This window comes from Odocoileus virginianus, chromosome 3, assembly GCF_023699985.2.
Source record: "Odocoileus virginianus isolate 20LAN1187 ecotype Illinois chromosome 3, Ovbor_1.2, whole genome shotgun sequence".
NCBI lineage: Eukaryota > Metazoa > Chordata > Mammalia > Artiodactyla > Cervidae > Odocoileus > Odocoileus virginianus.
Window position 1 is genome coordinate 9493209 of NC_069676.1, and position 19558 is coordinate 9512766.

At 55.1% G+C, this 19558-nt stretch overlaps 2 protein-coding genes and 1 long non-coding RNA gene across 4 annotated transcripts; 2 read left to right on the top strand and 1 right to left on the bottom strand.

Annotated features, from left to right (window-relative positions):
* Positions 1-1790: 1790 nt before the first annotated feature.
* PRKACA (protein kinase cAMP-activated catalytic subunit alpha) lies at positions 1791-18924 on the top strand. 2 transcript variants are annotated; one of them, XM_020916615.2, is made up of 10 exons: positions 1791-2063; positions 9812-9873; positions 10322-10450; positions 12673-12771; positions 13741-13823; positions 14856-14982; positions 15075-15170; positions 15272-15394; positions 17423-17587; positions 18160-18924. In XM_020916615.2, exons 1-10 carry the CDS (start codon positions 2018-2020, stop codon positions 18283-18285), a joined length of 1056 nt encoding a protein of 351 aa, XP_020772274.1. In that variant the 5' UTR covers positions 1791-2017; the 3' UTR covers positions 18286-18924. The 2 variants fall into 2 exon arrangements, with proteins under 2 accessions (XP_020772274.1, XP_020772276.1); XM_020916617.2 differs by lacking the exon at positions 1791-2063 and adding an exon at positions 5645-5692.
* On the top strand, positions 5894-7470 carry SMIM46 (small integral membrane protein 46). Its single transcript, XM_070463068.1, has one exon. It carries the CDS (start codon positions 7230-7232, stop codon positions 7380-7382), a length of 153 nt encoding a protein of 50 aa, XP_070319169.1. The 5' UTR covers positions 5894-7229; the 3' UTR covers positions 7383-7470.
* On the bottom strand, positions 14016-14858 carry LOC139033634 (uncharacterized). The gene is made up of 2 exons (XR_011486163.1): positions 14549-14858; positions 14016-14459 (listed from the first exon to the last, which is right to left on the bottom strand). It is a non-coding gene; the product is annotated as an uncharacterized lncRNA (long non-coding RNA).
* Positions 18925-19558: the final 634 nt, after the last annotated feature.

Below are 19558 nucleotides of genomic sequence, written 5' to 3' on the forward strand. Positions count from 1 at the left end.
TAGGAGCATGGGTCTAGACGGCTGCTGGGTGGGGTGTACAGGTCATACCAGTCCAGACTCAGAGCAGCCAGTTGGCTTGTAGACCTGAGACGAGTCAGTCTCCCCAAGCTGAGGGGGCTAGCTCATCCAGTCCCCTGCCCCTGGCATCACCTCCTGTTTGGGCTTTCCTCTACCTCAGTGGTTTCAGCTGAGCAGCAGTTTTGCCCCCAACCGGCACATTTAACAATGTCTAGAGATGGTTTTGGTGGCAGGTGGCACTAGTGGTAAAAGACCCGCCTGCCAGTGCAGGAGACTTAAGAGATGAGGGTTCAATCTCTCCCTCAGGAAGATCCCCTAGGGAAGGAAATAGCAACAACCCACTCCAATATTCTTGCCTGGAGGATCCCATGGACAGAGGAGCTTGAAGGGTTCCAGTCGACAGGGTTGCACAGAGTTGGAGACAACTGAAGTGACTTAGCATGGCAGAGATGGTTTTAGTTGTCACAGGTAGCAGAGGAATGAGAGGCTCTATTGGCAAGGGGTGGGGATACTGCTGAACACTCTACAATGTACAAGGCAGCGCCCCAGCCCAGCATAGACTGAGCCAGCCCCAAATGTCACAAACGTGGCGGTGGGAAACTGACCGTCCTCATGCTGTCTGTATTTAAAGGGGACCCTGAAGGAAGAGGGGTTTTCCAGCTGGTAAAGGATCTGCCTGCCTTTGGAGGACACACAAAAGACGCAGGTTCAGTCCCTGGGTTGGGAAGATCCCCTGGCAGAGGAAATGGCAACCGACTCCAGTATTCTTACCTGGATAATCCCATAAACAGAGGAGCCTGGTGGGCTACAGTCCATGGGGTCACAAAGTCGGACACGACTAATCATGCACGCTCGCACGCTGAAGAAAGGGGCATCTTGCTACTTCTCTGTTCCAGGAGATGAGGTTCCTTTTGCACTGCCCAGAGGGAATCCTCAACCTGGCTGTGCCCCATATTCCTCATCTGTAAAATGGGAGTGATGATAATAGTACCTACGTGAAAGGAGTGTGGTGCGAAGTAATGTGTTTAACAAGTGCCAGCTCTTACTGGCAAGAGGCCAGGGTGGGCACCCAGCAAAGAGGTGTCTACTGAGTGGCCCCCTCCCAGAGCCCAGCATCCTCCTGAAGTTCCTCCAGCAGGGTCCCATCCTGGACCCGACCCCGCTGCCGCTATCCTGCGCCAGGCTTTATGAATGACGACGGCCGGCGGCCCGGCGACCTATGACCCGCGCCGCCTGCCGCGCCCCTCCCCCGCTTGGCAGGTGGACAGCGGCTGCGCCGGGGTTGGGGTTGGAGGGGGGAGCCGAGGCGCCAACCTTAGCTGGCCCGCAGCCGCTGCCGCACTGAACGGGGGCGGGGGACTGCGGCGCGCACGGGGCCGGGCGTACGCCTGCCTGGACCGCCTCCTGGGCCTCCGAGCGCTGCGCGGCCGCCGGCCAGCGGCCGCCGGCGCGCCGGGGCAGCAGACTGCGCCTCCGCCCCGCCCTCTCACCCAGGGATTGACACTGAACGTTCTGCGGGGCTTGCCGGACAGCGCGCCTCCACCAATCGGCAGCCTCGCTAGGCGGGCCCCGGGCCCTGTTGGAAGAGTCCGCCAATCAGACGGGTCGGCCCGCCCGGTTGGGGTCTCGCAAGCGCTCGAGTGGCCAAGCGTCCTAGAAGCGCGTCATGAGGCCGAGAGCCTATGGCAGCGCGGGAGGGTCGCGAAGGGCCAATGAATGGCGGCGCAGCGCCGTCAGTCAGGGCGGCCTAGGCCAATGAGCTGCGGGCTGCGGGGGCGTCACGGACAGCAGCAGCGGACTTGGGCTGAGGTTCCCGGGCGGGCGGGCGCGGAGAGACGCGGGAAGCAGGGGCTGGGCGGGGGTCGCGGCGCCTCAGCCAGCGCAGCCAACCCGAGGGGCCGCCCCCGCCGCCGCCCAGCGTGCTCCGGGGCCGCGGGCCGCCTCCAGCACCCGCCGCGCCGCAGCTCCGGCACCGGCCCCGGCCGCCGCCGCCGCCGCGATGGGCAACGCCGCCGCCGCCAAGAAGGGCAGCGAGCAAGAGAGCGGTGAGTGCCCGGGCCGTGACCCCGATCCTGGCCTCGCGCTTCCAGCCTCCTCCCTGTCCATCACTGCTTGGCCCCTCCCCCCACGCGCCCCCCCTCCCAATTTCTCTCTGCTTACCCCCAGGCGCCCCTTCCCCCTGCCTGTCCAAGGTTGGGGTCCAGGGCCCGCAGAAGACCTCGTAGGAACCCCCTTGCCAAAGACCTCCCCTCCACTGCAAAGACTGTGCTCCCCCCTCAGCTGTCACTGCCAGCCATGGCACGTATGACCGCTGGGCCCCCACATGGGGCCCTATCACCACCCCACTCCCTACTTTCCTGCTCCCTCTCCGCAGATTCTAATCCCCCCACTTCCTCACTCACCTCTTCCACAGATGAGACCCACTGCCAAACCCCGACCCAGGCTTCTGTCAGTCTGGGAGTGCTATGGGGTCTGCCTCCACCCCACAGGGACCTTGGCCACTTGGCGACCACACCCCTCCCCCCTCCAGCCCCCGCCATCTTTCTCCTGCCCTTCCCCTCTTCACCTTATCACAGCCCCCCTTCAAACCCACCCTTGAGCGTTTCCCAGAGCCACCTCCAGCATTGTTTTTCCCTTCTGTGTCACTTGGCATGGGGCACAGGATCTTTCTGGGTCCCTCTGCCCCTCTCTCATCCTGTCACTGTCACTGCTTCTCTGCCTGTGCTTCCTTCTCCAAGCAAGCGTCTGTCCCTGGCTGGAGTCGCAGACTGTTTGTGAACCTAGAGAACTGCTTCTGTGCTTGCAAAGCCAGGTTTGAGCCAATGGTGCTGGAATTCCGTGCGTCCTCTTTCTTGGCTTTGGGGGTGAGGGGTTTCAGCAGAGAGCCCCTTCCCATCTCCTGCTGTGCAGTGAGCTCTAGGCTCTTTGGAGGGCCCTTCAATAAATGGTTGTGTCACAACTGAGGCTTCATCATTCACCCAGTCTCTCAGGCTTCTTTACCTGCTCCTGACTTGGGATGAAAAGTGGGGGATTAAGGATGAGTTTAGCAAGGCTCATTCAGCTAGAGCTGGGATGGTAAGAAAAAGAACTCAAGGGATGACAGTTGGGAAGAGTAGTAGGTGACATCTAATGACTTGCTTTGCCAAGAGACAGATGCTGATCATCCCTAGGGTTCACCCAGAGGGGGGCCTGTTTCTACCCTCAGCCCCCAAATCAAATTGGCCTTTTCCAGCCAGCCAGGGAAAGAGATTCTGTACCTGAAAATGCTTTCAGAAATGGTCTTGAGCTCCTTCCTCAAGTCATCCAGCTCTCATATTGTCATCACTCCAGGCCTAAAGTTGGGCCTCAACTAGGATCCCCTTCCAGTTACCCAGAAATAGAGTTGAAAAGGAATGGTCACATCCAAATATGCCTTTCCCAGTTACTTGTCTCAGATCCCAGTGTCTGAGTTCCCTGAATGCCCCCTCCCAGAAAGACCCAAGCATGGAAGCCAGGAAACTTTATTTCCACCCAGATTCAAATAGCAGAACTTATAGCTGCTGAGCAGCCATGGAGAAGCCTGACATGTCACCGATGGGCGGGGGACAGGGAGGCAAGTGCCTGTAGCTGAGCGCTTGATGACAGAGGAGCAGGTGGGTAGTGACCAAAAATGGTCTGGGCATGAGCTTGGAGGGGACTAGACAGAGGGGGAGGGGCTGGGCCCCCAGCAGGTGAGGCTGGCCCGGAGGTGGAAGGTAGAGGCAGGCAGTTGTATATTTCAGTGACTCAGTTGAAAGTTGGGAGATGACATAGTCCTGGAAAACTTTCAAGGCGTATCAAACACATGCAGTGGAGAGAGATGGGGTGGCAAAACCACACAGGGAAAAGGATTCCCAAGAAAAAGATCAGAAGCTCCAGAAGGAACCGCTAATTCAGAGTACAGGTTGGACACCCAGGAAGGGACTATCAGGATAAAATAGAGCCACTCTTTACTGGGCAGCTAGGATGTGCCGGGCTAGATGGTCTCCATAGATCTATCTGCTCGAGTGATTTTTCGTAACAGGCTGTTATCTGAATTTTACAAACAAGCTCTCTGAGTTTGACATAGATGATGCCACAGAAGCAGGATTCACATCCATTTCCATCTACCAGCCAAATTCCTGGACCCCAGAATTTCCCAACTCAAACATTTCCAAGCTGCCTCCCTGATTTTTCACTATATTCACTTCTATTTTGTTAACTGAAATAAACATTTTGACTCACTTTTGTTCAGATGTAAATTTTGATCCGTCCTGAGAAATAATATAAATGAAATCATGGGATTGCTATACCAGTTATGTTCTCTCTGGTACACCTTAAAATACAATGAAACTAGAAAGGCAAAATATCCTTAACATCAGTTCGTCCCCAGCCAGTGGGACCTGGTCACACTTTGGAAAACATCCTAAGCTGTACTTTCAGAGATTTGCAGGGGCTCTTGGAGAAGGAAACAGGTTGAGGAAAGAAGCCCCTCTTTGCTTCAAAGCTCCGATTCTGAGAGGATGGAGCTAGACAGAATTTGCCCTCTCCCGCAGCTAGGATGGGGTGGAGGTGGGGATAGTAGCCAGGTCAGCCTTCAGGGGGCACCTGAATTTCATCTGCCAGACATCAGCCCAAGTAGAGTAAGGAAAGTTCCCAAACTTAGTAGGCACCATTTGGCATCCTGCAGCCCCCTGTGCTGCCGTCTCCATGGTGGGGCAGGACAGCATTGGCCTCCTCTCAAGAGGGCAGGGATTTAGAACCAGCCCAGGGGTAGGGTGGGGGAAAGTGTTAGTCACTCAGTCATGTCAGACTCTTTGCCACCCCATGGATTGTAGCCCGCCAGGTTCCTCTGTCCATGGGATTCTCCAGGCAAGAATACCTCAGTGGGTTGCCATTCCCAACTCCAGGGGATCTTCCTGACCCAGGGATCGAACCCAAGTCTCCTGCATTGCAGGCAGATTTTTTATTGTCTGAGACACCAAGGAAGGGGGAAGTCTGAACCCAAAGATGCCAGAGCCACTGGTGGTAGCCTGGGTAAGATGCTAAGAGGGCAGAGGAAAAACAAGATCAAGGCTCTGAACAAGCTCGAGGAATTGAGAGAGGGCAGTGGCCCCAAGAGGCCCTGGGGACGGGCAGCCAACTGGGTCTCCAGCCTTGGCTGCCGTGGCCAAAAAGGCACCCCTAAGAGCTAGTCCACGGAAGAAGGTACAGGACTGGTAAGAGGAAGCCCTCCAGACCTCCCCCAACCCCTACCCCAGGTCCCAGAGACCAGAAGATTCACACGCTAAGAGTGAGACTTGCTCCCAAGAGGTCCATAGATGGGAAGAATTGTGGCCCTCCTAACATACTACAGAAGCCTGAGAGGGCCAAACACCTTCTGTGCGTTGGCAGTTGTACAGGTGCCCAAGAGGGTCCTGCCAAGACAGTTTTTCCTTTAGGTCCACCTGGGCTTAAAGAAGCTTGCGGGTCCTCCCTGCCCCTCCCCTGCACCCGGTGGCCGGCAGGTTGGATTTCTCTTCCTGCCACCACCCCACTACTCCCTGGCTCCCCCTATAGGCAGGGCTCTGGTGATGAGCAGCTAAGCTGGTGCAGCAGGTCTCATGAGCCTTCCCAGCCACCGTAGTCCAGGTGCTTTGAGAGGAAGACTGAGTGATGGCTTCCAACCCCAACGATGGTGAGGTTGAGCCCTGTTGCTATAGCAACTTTCCAGGCACACACTGACCCTCAAGTCAAGGAGGGATTAGAGTAGAGTTTAGGGAGCAAGTGGAGAGGAAAAGACTGTGGACCCCTGACTGGCCCTGGAAACCCTTCCTAACAACGCTGAGTAGGGTTGATGGCCCTACAGGGGAGATGGGTGGTTTAGTTCAGACAAGGGGGCCGGGGGTGGGGTGGATGAGCCTCCCAGATTGGGGATCTGGCCCAGACCCAGGCAGTGGGGTAGACCAGCTCAGTGATGGGGTTCAGTTCAGAGTGGGGGTTGGTCCAGCTCAGTGATGGAGTCCAGGGGGTACTAGGCAGTGGTCCAGTCCAGTGTTGAGGTGCAACTCAGACTAGGGCTTGGCCCAGGCTAGGGCTTGGCCTTCCTGCCGCAGACTTTCCAGGACAAGCAAGTTTCAGGGAACATGGGGTCCTGAGATTTTTTTTGGGGGGGGGGGGGTGGAGGTCTGAGGCTGGGATCCTGCTTCCTGCTGGGGCCCTGGCTTTTTGAGGGCTGTTTTCCCTGTGAGCCCAAGTGGAATCCAGACCAGGGTGGAAGCTGGTACCCCTCCTGTGGGAAACAGGAGCAGGCCAGGCCTAGTCTCCAAAGACAGCAGCTAGCTGGGTTTCCCTTCTCTGCCACTTCCTGTTGTCAGCAGGGGCCGAGGTTGCCGGGCACTCCAGGGAATAAGTAGCTGCCAGTGACCCTCCACTACTTTTGGGGATCTGGAAAGAAGGAGGAAGATGGTCAAAGCTGCCTCCCCTCCCCCACCCCTGGGTTTAGCGTTTCGTTTCCGGTTTGGACTTTCAGGGCTGAGAGCAGAGCCAAGCACAGGGCAAGGTTTGACAGAGGCCAAGGACATCCCAGCATGCCATGCCCCTCTCCGCCCCTGCACAGGAGCAGGACTGAGTTAGATGTTACCCATTTCTCTCTCAAAGTAGCCAAATTTGAGGGCTCCAGTTTCAGAGAGCACTTGGGGGAGGAGATAGGGTGTTTCTCACTGCCCCCCACCCCACCTCCGCCTTTCTCTCCAGCTGCTCTTTCAGCTAATTAATGGAGTTCTGGGGCCTCCTTGACCCCCAGGGAGGTCCCGGCTGCTGCCTGGGCCTGAGCCTTAACTCCTTCCCCTCCCCAGTGGGCACTGCCCTGGGCACATTGGATGCCATCCTCTGGGCGGTCGAGTACCCACTGAGAAAGGCAGGGCCTGGCAGCGGGGAGCAGTGAAGTCCCTGGAACAGGAAGTTAGCTTTAGCACCCCGCCCCCAGGGCAGGCAGGCCAGCCAGGAGGGACACCCTCAGGAGACTCTTCCCACCACCTGCTGCCAAGGAGGGCCTTTACCAACCTTGGCCAGCCGGGAGCAGGTACCTTTAAATGCTTCCCTAGCAACCAGCTCCTCCTCCTCCCCTGTCCACCCCCACCCCCAGGCCCTCCCAAGGAAGTCACCTCAGAGACTGCTGTATTCCTGGTTTCCCTACAAAGGGAACGTTCCTGGGAGAGTCAAGGCGGCCTGGGATGGATCCGGGGTCAGGCAGAGGCTGGGATGGGGACTCAGAGACCACCTTCCAGCTGTGGCTGCAGCTGCTTCTCTGGGGCCATCTGATTGTCCGCCTCCTGGGCTACCTGCGCCATACCCTCTGGGCACCTAAGCCGCAACCAGCACCTTGAGCCTCCCTGGCCACAGGCAGATGGGCCCCCGATCACCCCATCCCACTCCACTCCCCGCCCCTGTACCCCCTGCTGGAAGAGGCAGGAAGCAGAGGTGAGTATGGGGACTCCTGGCTGGGTTTCCCCCCCATCATTATTTCTCTTTATCTGCCTTCTCTTCCTGCCACTGCCACACCCTGTCCCTCACCCCCAAATCTGGCAAGCTGATGAGAACGCACACAGCTTGGGTCCTTCTGCACTTTGGAAAGGCCGGAGCAGGGTTGTGTCAGGATCAGGGCATCCATGTGGAGCCTCTTAGTGGGGTACCAGCAGACAGAGACGCTGACCCACCACTTTGGGAAAAAACAGGATGTGGCATTTCTCAGGGACAGCTGAGAGGAAAAGAAGAAGTAGGACCTGCTTTTCTCCTGGATTCCTCTCAAATGCACTCCTCTCTGCCTTCTTGGGTGGGTGACGGTAGAGTCCCAAGAGGGTACCTTCATCCCCCCCTGCCCCCCCCCACCTTCATCCAAAATTCAGCGTGTACGTTTGGAGGTTTCCAAGGAAGGTGTCGTATGTCCAGAAAGATTCCCCTAGTGATACCCTTGCAAGTGGTGCAGCCCCCAGGCTCAGAGAGTTCTCAGACAAGTTGGTGGCTCAGCCAGGCACACCACCTGAGGACCCTCGGCCATTCCTGACTGCTCCCTCTCTGCCTGGTCATTCTTCATAGGGCTTTCCTAGCCAACTATCTCTCCTCCGTCTGCCACTCTTGTGGCTACCCACAAGGCTGTGGGCATTCCTGGCACTGCCTACAGGTGAGCCAGGCAAATGACAGGCAAAGTCAAAGTACAGGTTTGCAGGACCCTGTCAGGGTGGCGTCCATCCCAGGGACATCAGGGTTGAGGATAGCTCTGTCCATGGGCCACCCTGGTGCCCTGTGACCCATCGGAAGCAAAGTAGTTAATCTCGTGGGTGTTAGGGATTGTCTGGAAAGTGATCAGAGGCCAGTCTTCTCATCTGTCCAATGAGAGTAATAGCAGCTCTGAGCCATCAGTGTGGGAATTAAGCGTGGAAAGCATTGAGTGTATCGCAGAGCTGACACAGAGATGGTCCCTGAACAGCAGCATGACTGCCCCAGGTGGGCCATTGGATTGACAGGTCCATGCTGCAGGAGTCCGTCAGGCTGCGCGTTCAAGATCTGAGCATTCAGTGCTCTACCTGTATTTTATACTTCTATTTAAAAATATATTTGAACCTCCCTGATGGTCCAGCGGTTAAGACTCCACGCTTCCACTGCAGGTGGGGGGCGTGGGTCCCATCCTTCATCAGGGAAGTTCTGCCTACCATGCCGTGAGGCCCCCAAAACTTAAAAAATACTTCACAGCAAAATTAATAGCTGACATTTACATGGCGCTAACACCCTGTGCCAGACACCATCCAGACCCCCTTTGCAAGATAACTCCTTCAGTCCCCACAACTACCCCACTGGGTCATTACTATTATTATCCCCAGTTTACGGATGAGGAAAACTGAGGCCCAGAGGTCAGTCACCTAAGGTCACACAGCTCCTTAGGGACCAGGCCAGGAGCTGAACTTGATCTTATCCCAGAGTCCTGGCCCCTATCTACTTTGCCGGGCTGCTGCTCCACATTGGTGGGAATGCCTGTTTTCAGGCTTCAGTTCGGGGGTGGGGGTGTGGGGAGGGGGGTGGTGAATGGGGAGCACAGATAAAAGGAATGTGGGAGGGGGCAAGTGAACCAAAGGAGAGAGTGGACACAAAGTAGCAAGCCCAGGGTCGCAGGGAAATCTTCCGCGCTAGCTGGAAGGTGATCACCTGGGGCTGCTGAGGGGCCTGTAGGGGGCAGGCATTAGGCGAGGCTTTCTTTGAAGCGGCTCAGGAGCCAGGGGCCCTCCATTGGCACAGGCGGGAATGGAGCCAGCTGGGGGCCAAGGCAACAGCTGAACCCCCCAAGGGCGCCTGCTACCCGAGCCCCAGAGGCCTCCACCCGGACCGGCCTCCCCAGAGAAGGGACCAGAGGAGCCGCCAAATCCAGAGGCTATAAATACCTCGGCTGGCGTCGTCCCTGGCCCTGGAATGTCGGTCAGAACTGGGGCGAGTGGGGGTGGGCTGGCCCGGGCACTGTTCTCTGTCCCCCCACCAAGAGTGACCCCCCAAGTCGCCCTGTCCCCCATTGTGGACAGAGCTGAGACTGGACCCCAGCTTTCTGTAGTAAAGGGGACCCACGCCCCAGCCCAGTTCAGGCCCCCCCACCCACCCAAATTTACCCTCAGACTCAGCCAGGATACCCAAAGGCCCAGGGAGAAGGTCAGGCTCTAGGTTAAGGTGACCGCACCCCACTTTCCACAAAGCAGCATCTCCCCGGGAATAGCCAGGGGCCACGCCAGCAACATGGGGTCTTCACCTCACTGCCTTCCTCTCTTTCTTTCAGTGAAAGAATTCTTAGCCAAAGCCAAAGAAGATTTTCTTAAAAAATGGGAAAACCCTGCTCAGGTAAGCCCCCTGGGTACGGAGCCCCGGGAAGGGTGACTGACGGCCCCCTCACCCCAACCACATCCAGGTGACATGGCTAGGATTTTGGGGCCCTGTGGAGGCGCCTCACCTGGCCTCATTCACCCCATCGATGCTCATGGGGGCACCTGATCACACATTGCCAGGCTCCTCCACCCCACCACCCCCTTCCAACGGGCGGCCCCTGCCCCCCCAGGCAGCTGCCAGCAGCTCCTGGGCCCCTGGCCAGGGCTGGATCTGGACCCTGCCACCAGCCTTGAGGAATGCGCCCTCCGCCATCTTGTTTTTCCGCCCCCCGGCCTCACCGGCTTCGCTCCACCCGGTGCCCACGGCCCCCTCTGCTGGTGGCAGAGGGGACGCCCCAAACCTGGGCCGCACAGGCTGCAGGGGTTGGGGTGGTCCCTGACCCTCCAGAGCCCTCTGCCTGCAGAACACAGCCCACTTGGATCAATTTGAACGAATCAAGACTCTCGGCACGGGCTCCTTCGGGCGGGTGATGCTCGTGAAGCACAAAGAGACCGGGAACCACTATGCCATGAAGATCCTTGACAAACAGAAGGTGAGTCCGGCCCTGCCACATGGCCCAGGGCCCAGCTACCAGGGCTCCGCCTGCACAGTGGTCACCTCCTGGAGCACCTCCATAACGTGCCAGACCTGAGGGCAGAAAGGGTACCGTGCTGCCTTCAGAAAGCTTCCCCTCCCCAGGAGCCACCCGCGCCAATCCCAGCATGGAGGTGGCATCAGACACCTAGCCTGTCTCGAGGAAGCCAGGCATTTTCCTGAGGGGAGTGATGTCTACGCAGACCTCCTTTCTGCAAATATTTTTGCCAGGCAAAATGTTCTAGAGCAGCACTGTCCAGGAGAAATATCACATATGGTTTTACATTTTCTAGACTCCTCATTTTATCTTTATTTATTTGGCCAAACAGCTTGTGGGATTTTAGTTCCCTGATCAGGGATTGAACCTGGGCCCTCAGCCATGAGAGCATGGAGTACTAACCACTGGACCACCGGGGAATTCCCTAGAACCCTCATTTTAAGAGTTAAAAAAAACGGGTGGAATTCATTTTAACAGTGTGTTGTAATTAAGCCAGTATATCTCCAATATTATCAATGTATGTATCCAGTGTAGAAATATCATTAATGAGACACTTTACATTCCTTTTTTTCCGTACTAAGTCTTAGAAATCCAGAGTGTACTTTACACTTAGAACATATCTTCGTTTGGATGTTTTCACTAGAAAGAAAAGAAAAAGACAAGTTGAAAAAGCATATTCACATAGCCCAAGTTGTTCCAAACAGGCTTGAAAGTTGCCCAGTAACTGCATTGAGTATCAGTTTTTAAATTTTCATTTTAAATACTTTGTTTTTTTTTTTTAATCTTTTTTTCGGCTGTGCTGGGTCTTTGTTGCTGCTCAGGCTTTTCTCTAGTTGTCGCAAGCGGGGGCTACTCTCCAGCTGTGGTGCACAGGCTTCTCATTGCAGTGGCTTCTCTTGCGGAGCACAGGCTCAGTAGTTGTGGCCCATGAGCTTAGTTGCTCCGAGGCGGGTGAGATCTTCCCAGATCAGGGATCGAACCCACATCTCCTACACTGGCAGGTATATTCTTTACCACTGAGCCACCAGGTAAGCCCCAAGATACTTTCAGTCTTAAACTCAATCTGTCAGTCAACCAGCCATGTTTTAAGTACTCAGCAGCTGTACATAGCTAGTGTGGACTGTCCTGGACAGTGCAGGTATAGACCCAGAGGATGTAGTTGTGGGCAAAGCAGAAGACGCCCCATTGCAGTGGGGCTCAGAGCTGACCGAGGGGCCAGACTGCATATGTGTGACAAGCTGGTCTGAGGTTGACTAGCTGCATGTGACCTTGGGCACCACACATCTCCTCTTTGCATCTGGGCTTCCAGACAGGCATGTTCCCAGTGCATCCTCCTCAGGACTCCTGTCAGTGTGTGAGGTGGCTGCTGGGGATGGCTGAGGACCAAGGAGGAATTAGCCCTGGGTTCAGGTGGATTGTGGGGAGGGGCATGCTCTAGTTGCAAGGAAGGTATTTCTAAAACCCCCCACCCCTTGGTTGCCCCTTCTGCCTGTATGTTCTGTTTCAGCTCAGCTGCCCCTTCCTCCAGGAAGCCTTCTCTGACTCCTCAGACTGCACTGGGTGCCTTATCTGGGCATCCAGATAAGGCCCCCAGCTTCCCCCACCAGGGCTCTGACCCCTGTGGCCTGGTGACTCATGTGTTCTTGCCCTGAATTGCATGACTGCATGCCATGTGGGGACAGGCACCTGGCCCAGGGCTTGACAGTCCCCAGGCACTCAAACAGTGTGGGTTTTTTTTTAGGTCAAAACTTGTTTATTTACTTATGACTGCATTGGGTCTTTGTTGTGCAGTGTGCACAACCTTTCTCCAGCTGCAGCGAGTGGGGCCTACTCTCTAGTTGCCATGTGGTGTACGGGCTTCTCATTGCCGTGGCTTCTCTTGTGGAGCATGGGCTCTAGGGCATGCAGGCTTCAGTAGTTGGGACTTGCAGGCTCACTAGTTGTGATGCACGGGTTTAATTGCACCATGGCATGTGGCATTGTCCCAGACCAGGGATCGAACCCGTGTCCCCTGCATTGGCAGGCAGATTCTTCACCACTGGACCACCAGGGAAGTCCCCACTCATACAATTCTAGATGAAGGACCTGGCCTGGCCCTGGCACCTCTCCCTTTTTTGGGGTGGTCAGGAGGAAAAGGACTCACTCACACCCCGTCCTCTCCTTCTCCCCTCCCATTCCTGCAGGTGGTGAAGCTGAAACAGATTGAGCACACCCTGAACGAGAAGCGCATCCTGCAGGCGGTCAACTTTCCGTTCCTTGTCAAACTCGAGTTCTCCTTCAAGGTGGGGTTCCAGTGGCAGCAGACCGAGGCCACGGCCAGGCAATGCAGCCTCTGGATTCCCAGAGCTGGGGCCGGGCCGATCACCACCGGTGGCTGTCCACTGATGGGGCAGGGGCGTGCAAATCAGCCTGGGGCTCTGATCGCCCCAAGTTCAGCTGGGCCTGCCAGCCTCTAGCTTGATAACCTGGGGCTAGTCCCTCTATCTGGATAACGTCCCTCAAAATCATCACTCATTTATAGCAAGAACCTGACACGGCCACAAGCCATGCCACTCAGCCTGGGTTCCAATCCCAGCCCTGCACTTCCTGGCCGTGTGACCCTGGCCAGGGACTTTACTCCCCTGAGCCTTGGTTTCTTCACCTGTAAAAGGGGTATCGTAGCAATCCCCACCTGGGGCTGCCATGACAGTTCAAAGCACAGCATGCGCACCCTGTGTGAGCTGTTTTGGGCATCATCCTAAGCCTTGACTTCGAGAACTGGGAAAGGCCATTCAGGGTCTGTGACCCCTGTGGTCACAAGGGTCCTGCACTTGGTCTTGAAATTGATAATCATGTTTTTAACAAGGGGCCTCACACTTTTATTTGTGGGAGCCCCACAAATTCTGTACCCCATCCTGGGCCCAGTTGACAGATGATAAAACCATGGCCCCAAGAGCCTTGCTCAAGACATGAGCCACCATGGAGTTCTGACTGCAGCCCAGACCCACCGGCCAGGTCCCTCATGTACCCCTCACCGGCCCTCGCTTTGGGCCCCCGTAAGCAGGATGACAGCTGCCCCTAGTTGCTGGCAGGCAGAAGGAGATGAGACAGGTAACTGGTGAGCACAGAGCCTGGCACTATTAACGTGCTCCACTTGGGAGCCAAGATGGTGGTTGTCACTTTCTGAAAACCTGCCAGGTAAGGGCACTAGGCCTGCAGATGGGGCCCGGGGCTTGGGGAGCAGAACCCTGTTCACTTGCTGCTTCCCACAGGACAACTCAAATTTATACATGGTCATGGAGTACGTGCCCGGTGGGGAGATGTTCTCACACCTGCGACGGATCGGGAGGTTCAGGTGAGCCCGACACCCCGCCCCGCCACCTTGGGGCTGTCCATGGGCATCATCGTGGAAGTGGTCTCTTGGGGTCCCAGTGAGGTCTCGTTCCCCCTGAGCTGAGGAATCTGAATCTACAATGTCTCAACTACCATGAAACAAAACAAACACAGTGACTTATGTGTCACCCCGTGAGTGAATGATTTTATGTCATTTAAATTTATGCTGTTTTATTTTACTTATTTATACAACGATACATTTTATGTACAATAAAATGCACAGGTTTTCAATACCCTGTCCCATGAGTTTTGACAGCTGCATACGTGTGTGTAGCCGCCATCCTGGAAAATTCCCTCGAATGCCTTTCTTGGCAAATCACCGGCCCAACAAAGGCAAATGTCCTTTCTGGCTTTCAAACACCATAAGTGCGTTTGGTCTGGGTCTGGACTTGATATAAATGGACTCACACAGTTCATATTCTTTTGTCCCTTTTCTTCTCTTGCTTCACATAATCATTTTGAGACCCAGCCACATTATTGGGTGTATTCCTCATTCGTCCTGGTGGTGGTGTTGGGTCCGATCCCATTGTGTGAATCTGTTGCAACCTGTGATTCCATTCCTCTGCTGATGGACACAAGGGCTGTCTCCAGTCTGGGGCTGTAAATGAAGAAGGTTGCTCTGTGGGTGCTTTTTTTTTTAAATCACAAAATAAGGCTTTTAATTATTTAGTCTCTTAGAGTACTCACACAAGAGAAACTGACAAATCCACCTCGTTAGTTAGTCACTTCAGTCGTGTCCGACTTTTTTGCAACCCCATGGACTGTAGCCCTGCCAGGCTCTTCTGTCCATGGGATCTCCCAGGCAAGAATACTGGAGTGTGTTGACATTCCCCTTCTCCATCTGCTGATGCATCATGATCGCCTAGGCTGGAGACAGCTCCACAGGCCCACCTGCTGGACTGTTCCGGGGCGGGCGGGTGCTGCGGGTATGGCCATACCCGCATCCATCTCACCCATCCCACTCACCCATCCTCTCCTCTCTTATCTCCATCAGTGAGCCCCATGCGCGCTTCTACGCCGCCCAGATTGTCCTGACCTTTGAGTACCTGCACTCACTTGATCTCATCTACCGGGACCTGAAGCCGGAGAACCTCCTCATCGACCAGCAGGGCTACATTCAGGTGCCCACTGGGCTGGGCGAGGGGGCAGCCCCAGGCGACCTGGCCTGAACCCTTCCGCCCTCCCAGCCAACCGCCCATCCTTGTGCCCACAGGTGACAGACTTCGGTTTCGCCAAGCGTGTGAAAGGCCGCACCTGGACCTTGTGTGGGACCCCCGAGTACTTGGCCCCTGAGATCATCCTGAGTAAAGTAGGCGCTTCCCGACCCCTCCCACCAGCCGGAGGCCTGTTCTGCCCGCACCCCCTCCTCACTCTTCTCCCCACACCTGCAGCTCACCCTTCTCCCTCCAGGGCTACAACAAAGCTGTGGACTGGTGGGCCCTGGGGGTCCTCATCTACGAAATGGCCGCAGGCTACCCGCCCTTCTTCGCCGACCAGCCCATCCAGATCTACGAGAAGATTGTCTCTGGGAAGGTGAGGCCCGGATGTTGGGGGCTCAGCCCTAAGACCACCCCTTCCCACCCATCCTGCCCACCTTGGAGCCCTGCTCCTCACTGTCAGAACAATCTAGGGAATTCCCTGATGGCCCAGCGGTTAAGACTCCGCACTTGCTTCCACTGTAGGGGGCTCGGGTTTGATCCCTGGATCGGGGAACTAAGTCCCACATGCCTCACGGGGCAACCAAAGAAAAACCAAAAGAACAAATCTAGAAGTTCATGAAGCCAGGCCAGGTGATGAAGCCAGACACACCCACCACACTGAGGCCACCACTTCACACAGCCTCACTCATCTCTGGACTTTCAGTGCCGAAACCCCACGGGTTTCCAAAACCCCAGGCTTCGCTCAAATTCCTGCCCTGCCTGACATGAGGCTCATCTCTCCTCCGCGTGACCCCCTTAGCATCAGTCTCCATAAGTTTGACAGCAGAAAAGCAAGTGTGTTCTGTTCCCAGGCGCTACCCTAGAGCCCTGCAGGGAGTCACTGAGGACACATGGCCCCACCTCCTTCCCCAAATGCAGACTTTCTAACTTGGAGGGTGTGGGTAAGGGGAGGCTGAGCTCTTAGAGCCCTGGAGAGCATGAAGTGCCTACTGCCCCATGCGCCCCCTGGGTCACACAGCACTGTGAGGGAGGAGGAAGCTGAGGCCCAGAGATTGGGCATGTCTGGTTCAAGATCACACAGCACTGTTGTTCCGAGAAGGGTTGGGAGCCCCATGTCTGCTCATCCACCTCCCCTGGAGGACCAGCCACCCCTCCATCTGGCTCAGAAAGTGGTGGAAGTGGCTCCCAGCTCAGCCTCGGTGGACTGACCTGGTTCTAAGTCCCCGCTCTGCCATCCATCAACTTTGAAACCTTAAGCCAATATCTTTGCTTCTCTGAGTCTCATCCATCTCAGAACTGGGGAACAAGCCACTTGCCTCTCAGGGAGGTTTAAGAGAGTCACCAACTACCAAGTGGAGTCATTAAAAAAGGGAAAGATGAGGTGTCTGCCACAAGGCAGAATAGAGGTTGCCAAGAAAATGGCCCAGAGTGGGGAGGAAAAAAAAGTCATAGAAGTTTCTGAGGGGGAGAGGAGATGAGCTTGACTCCCTTCTTTGTAGCATTTCACAGTTCCCACGCACCCTCAACAGGATTATCTCCCTCATGCAGCCTTGGGATATCTGCCCCGTGCCAGAGAGGCAGGCACAGGCCCAGAGAGGTTAAGGCGGTGGCCAAGGTCACACAGCATGTAAGAAGCAGAGCGGTGCTGGAAGTCAGTTCTTGCAGCTGTAAATCCACTGACTACTTGTATACAAGGCTGCGGCCTCAAAGCATTTGGGGGAAGTTTCTGGAAGAGTTACACTGAACCTTAAAGAATGGAAGAGCCTTAGCTATGCAGCGAGAGAGAAATAGAAAAACAATCATTTCTCTCAGAAACATGAATATTTCTGAAGTCCCCCAACCCCAGCAGAGCTACCTTAAGAAGCAGTGGCAAACGATGCAAGTTTTGGAGTCCATCAGACCCCACATACGGAACCAGTCTGTCCTGCTCCTCAGTGTGATCTTGGGCAAGCCTCAGTTTCCTCTTCTCTAAAATGGGAATCTCGGGAACTCCCCAGCAGGCCAGTAGTTAGGAGTCTTTGCTTTCACTGCCAGGGACCCAGGTTCAGTCCCTGGTCGGGGAACTAAGATGCCACAAGCCTCACGGGGAGACCAGAAAAATAAAAAATCAAATGGGAACCTCATAGCATCTTACCTTGCTCCAGCGGTTCTCAAAGTGGTCCCTCCTCCAGCAGCATCAGCATGGCCCAGGCACTGGCTAAAATATAAGCTCTCAGGCCCTACCCAGATCTCCTCAATCGGAAACTCCAGTGGGCCCAACAAGCTGTTTTAAATGGATTCCAATACACACTCCAGTTTGGGCTCCTCCACCCAGTAAGACTGTTGGGTGAGGAAGCCAGTGTTCTGGGCTCCCCAAGCTCCAGAGGGGTTTCCCAGTCTTCCTGTGTTATCTGCTGTCCAGGTGCGGTTTCCGTCCCACTTCAGCTCTGACTTGAAGGATCTGCTGCGCAACCTCCTACAAGTGGACCTCACCAAGCGCTTTGGGAACCTCAAGAATGGGGTCAATGATATCAAGAACCACAAGTGGTTTGCCACAACTGACTGGATTGCCATCTACCAGAGGAAGGTAGGGCACCCCCTACCTTCCTCAGGTGCTCTGGGGGTTTGTAGAGAAGGGGGAGAGTATTACCAATGGAGAGATGAAAAGGGAAGGGGAATCTAAAAATAGCCTTCAGGCTCTGGGTGAATGTAGATGTGGCAACTTAGAGCAGTGGGGGTCTAGAAACAGAATTGCAGAATCATTTGGCCACTCTGTGACCTTGGGCAGGAGACTGCTCTCTCTGGAAAGTATTAATTTGCCCATCAATGTGTTGGCTGTAAAATTCTTTTTTTTTTTTTTAATTTATTTATCTGCACCAGGTCTTAGTTGCAGCATATAGGGTCTTTAGTTGCAGCATGTAGGATCTAGTTCCTCGACTAGGGATCAAACCTGGACCCCTTGCCTTGGAAGCACAGAGTTGTAGCCACTGGACCACTAGAGAAGACTTCTATAAGATTCTTAAGAGTCCACACTCTAATGCTAAGCTCAGGCCTGGGTCAGAGTAAGTTATCTTATGAATGTTAGCCCATTCGCATTTATTGTTGTAATGATGATTATGTTGACTGCTGAGGTCTGAGTTGTTCTTGACCCCTCTCCAGGTGGAAGCTCCCTTCATACCAAAGTTTAAAGGCCCTGGGGACACAAGTAACTTTGATGACTATGAGGAGGAAGAGATCCGAGTCTCCATCAATGAGAAGTGTGGCAAGGAGTTTTCTGAGTTCTAGGGGTGTGCCTGTGCGCCCATGGGTTTTCTTTCTTTCCTTTTTTTTTTTTTTTTGGTGGGGGGGTGGGAGGGTTGGATTGAACAGCCAGAGGGCCCCAGAGTTCCTTGCCTCTAATTTAACCCCCCTCGCCCCACCCTCCAGGGTAGGGGGAGCAGGAAGTCCAGGTATTTGGGGCAAAACACCAGCTGCTCCCCCTCACCCCCTTTGCCCTCCTGCCCCCCCCCCCCCCCACTGCTTTTGCCTTCCTTCCACAGCCCCCCACCCCAGCCCATTTCTGCCTGTTTTAAACGAGTTTCTCAGTTCTTCCCTTCTTCAGGTCAGACCAGGTCTCCCTGGTTTCAGGGACAGGGTGTGGCAAGAGGGGCCCAAACTTAACTACAGCCACCCCTCCCCCCCCAAAAAAAAAACCGACAGGCACCACTCTCTAAGGGCGAATGAATGAAAAGCCAACCTTGCCTTCAGAATAATCCTGCCAGGGAAGGAGAGATTTTAGTGTCATGTTCAGTGGGCCACTTGCTATTTTTTTTTTAATACAATTTACAGTCTTATTTAAGTTCCACCAATGCCTCCCTCCCTCCTTCCTCTCCCACCCTTTCCCATGCCCCTCCTCTCCAAATCGGCTTTTTTTTTTTTTTTTTTTTTACAAAAACTGGGAAGCAGACTGACTGTAAAGGAAGGAGCTGGGTTCGAACCTCTCCCCCAAGCTGCTAATCTCTCCTGCCTCCTCCCCCCACCCCTTTCCCCAGGATCCCCTGCCAAGCCTGGAAGGGTCTCAGCCCCTCTAGGAAGCCCCTACTCTGTTCTGCCCCCAACAGACCTGTCTTCACCCTTGGGCTTCGGGACCCAGACAAAGCAGCTGCCCCTCTCCCTGCCAAAGAGGAGTCGTCCCCTGAAAAGACAGAGGGGGAGCCCCGAGCCCAGGGTCGTCCCTCCCAGTAACACTCTCCCCAAACTCCTTGATTTTATTCTCAGCTAGATTTTAATGTCCAGCCTCCTGTCAATTGGGAAGGCAATCACCGCAAAAGGAGGTAGAGCGCCCCCTCCCCCGGGTTCAAGGCCAGGGTTGCTGGTGAGGGGCTGCTTGTTTTATTCACCCAGCAGTCTCCGCCCTCCACCCCCCCATCTTGGGCGCTCCTCCTCTGCTTAGCTGTCAGCTGTCAATCACCGGTTCTCCCCCCACCCCACCGCCACCACCCATTTGTGGTTTTTTCTCTCTTAATAGAAAAGTCGGGAGTCACCCCATTCATCCCCATATTTGTCCCTCTCATTATTT

What these genes read in the sequence shown, in the direction of transcription:
- SMIM46 (XM_070463068.1), top strand. Translation starts at nt 7,230, where the DNA reads ATGGATCCGGGGTCAGGCAGAGGCTGGGATGGGGACTCAGAGACCACC.
- PRKACA (XM_020916615.2), top strand. Translation starts at nt 2,018, where the DNA reads ATGGGCAACGCCGCCGCCGCCAAGAAGGGCAGCGAGCAAGAGAGCG. An exon ending in ACCAGCAGGGCTACATTCAG is followed by an intron (nt 14,983 to 15,074) that starts GTGCCCACTGGG and finishes TTGTGCCCACAG; the next exon opens with GTGACAGACTTCGGTTTCGC. An exon ending in TTGCCATCTACCAGAGGAAG is followed by an intron (nt 17,588 to 18,159) that starts GTAGGGCACCCC and finishes ACCCCTCTCCAG; the next exon opens with GTGGAAGCTCCCTTCATACC.